Here is a 1,203-nt window from a genome sequence, read left to right as displayed (position 1 = left end):
TCTTCTACAATAAATAGTTGTAGACCTAGTAGATACATTTGTATATTTAAGGAAGGTAAGCAATCCGCCATTGTCCCATTACCTCTGAAAGTAACTAGTTCCCAGCTGCTGCTACAGCATCAGAAGAAGCTTACATCGTCTCTTGAAATTCCCTTGAGACCACCTGTTGTCTCCCCCAAGCCCATAATTTCCCCCATAAAGACGAAATAGGACGAGATAGGTCTAACAGATTGTGCAGCCATTGGGATCCTCACCTCTCACGACAGTATATGAAGAGTATCCTTCATAAGGCCCGTACCCATATTGGGGATTCACTTGATGATGATACACAACTGTCGGAGTCTCTGCAGCCGCCTTCTCTTCTTTGGCAGGACCCACGCTCCGCAGCCAGTGAGCTTAAGTCGATTGCAGATTCCCAGAATATTTTGGGATCCGACGGACATGGCACGGTCAATTATCCGACAGACATGGGCGCCGTGAAAAAATTGACCGCGCCCATGTCCCTCAGATCCTGAAATATTCCAAGAATCTGCAATCCACTTAAGGATGACCGCAGTAGCTCTTTGAATCCAAGCTTCATCAATTTCTTTTCCAGAAGCATGGGATCTGCTTCTCTGATCATGGATATCTCCCTCTTATGCATATCAACTGCAACAGACTTTACACCTGCAATCAAATATCATATCACTAAGCAAAACCCAATTCTCATTGTAACGAGAATTGCAATGGATAAATATTGGATTGATAGTTACCTTCAACATCTGCAATAACTCTCATGTCCCTTCTCTTTCTTTTCTCATCTTCGATTGCCACTTTCAGCACCATTTTCTGTAAATATAACACATGTAGGGCCATCATTATTAGTTAATCGTTTCGATAATTCATGATTGCAGAATTTCTAAATAGATGATTCTAATTCAACAGAGTTAGAGTTAGAGTAGTGACATACCTTCATATTTGACATCCTTCGAAAACTATCAGTGATATGTGCAGAAGGCAAGAAAAAATTAATCGAATGGCAGTCAGAGCCTTCAGGTTAATGAAAGCTCAAAGAGTCACGAGCTCAGAGGAGTTGGCGTGAATGAAGGAGAGACTACACATATAAATCTTTGTGCTTTTTGTGAAGAAGAAGAGTTGTGCTACGTGGCGGCAGCGCGTTTCAACGCGTCGGAAAGACGCCCAAGTCAGTACGCGGCAGAATCT

At 42.6% G+C, this 1,203-nt stretch overlaps 1 protein-coding gene across 1 annotated transcript; it reads right to left on the bottom strand.

Annotated features, from left to right (window-relative positions):
- Nucleotides 1–222: 222 nt before the first annotated feature.
- Nucleotides 223–777, bottom strand: LOC149177252 (uncharacterized). Its single transcript, XM_089423357.1, has 3 exons — nucleotides 753–777; nucleotides 552–666; nucleotides 223–379 (listed from the first exon to the last, which is right to left on the bottom strand). The coding sequence occupies exons 1-3, from the start codon at nucleotides 775–777 to the stop codon at nucleotides 223–225; spliced, it is 297 nt and encodes a 98-aa protein (XP_089279483.1).
- Nucleotides 778–1,203: the final 426 nt, after the last annotated feature.

This window comes from Pinus tabuliformis, chromosome 4_1 (assembly GCF_031772625.1).
Source record: "Pinus tabuliformis cultivar Carrire ecotype Pingquan chromosome 4_1, CPIR1, whole genome shotgun sequence".
Lineage (NCBI taxonomy): Eukaryota > Viridiplantae > Streptophyta > Pinopsida > Pinales > Pinaceae > Pinus > Pinus tabuliformis.
This window is presented reverse-complemented; position numbering and strand designations above follow the sequence as displayed.

What these genes read in the sequence shown, in the direction of transcription:
- LOC149177252 (XM_089423357.1), bottom strand. Translation starts at nt 777, where the DNA reads ATGAGAGTTATTGCAGATGTTGAAG. An exon ending in AGTTATTGCAGATGTTGAAG is followed by an intron (nt 667 to 752) that starts GTAACTATCAAT and finishes ATTTGATTGCAG; the next exon opens with GTGTAAAGTCTGTTGCAGTT. An exon ending in GGATTCAAAGAGCTACTGCG is followed by an intron (nt 380 to 551) that starts GTCATCCTTAAG and finishes CTGGCTGCGGAG; the next exon opens with CGTGGGTCCTGCCAAAGAAG.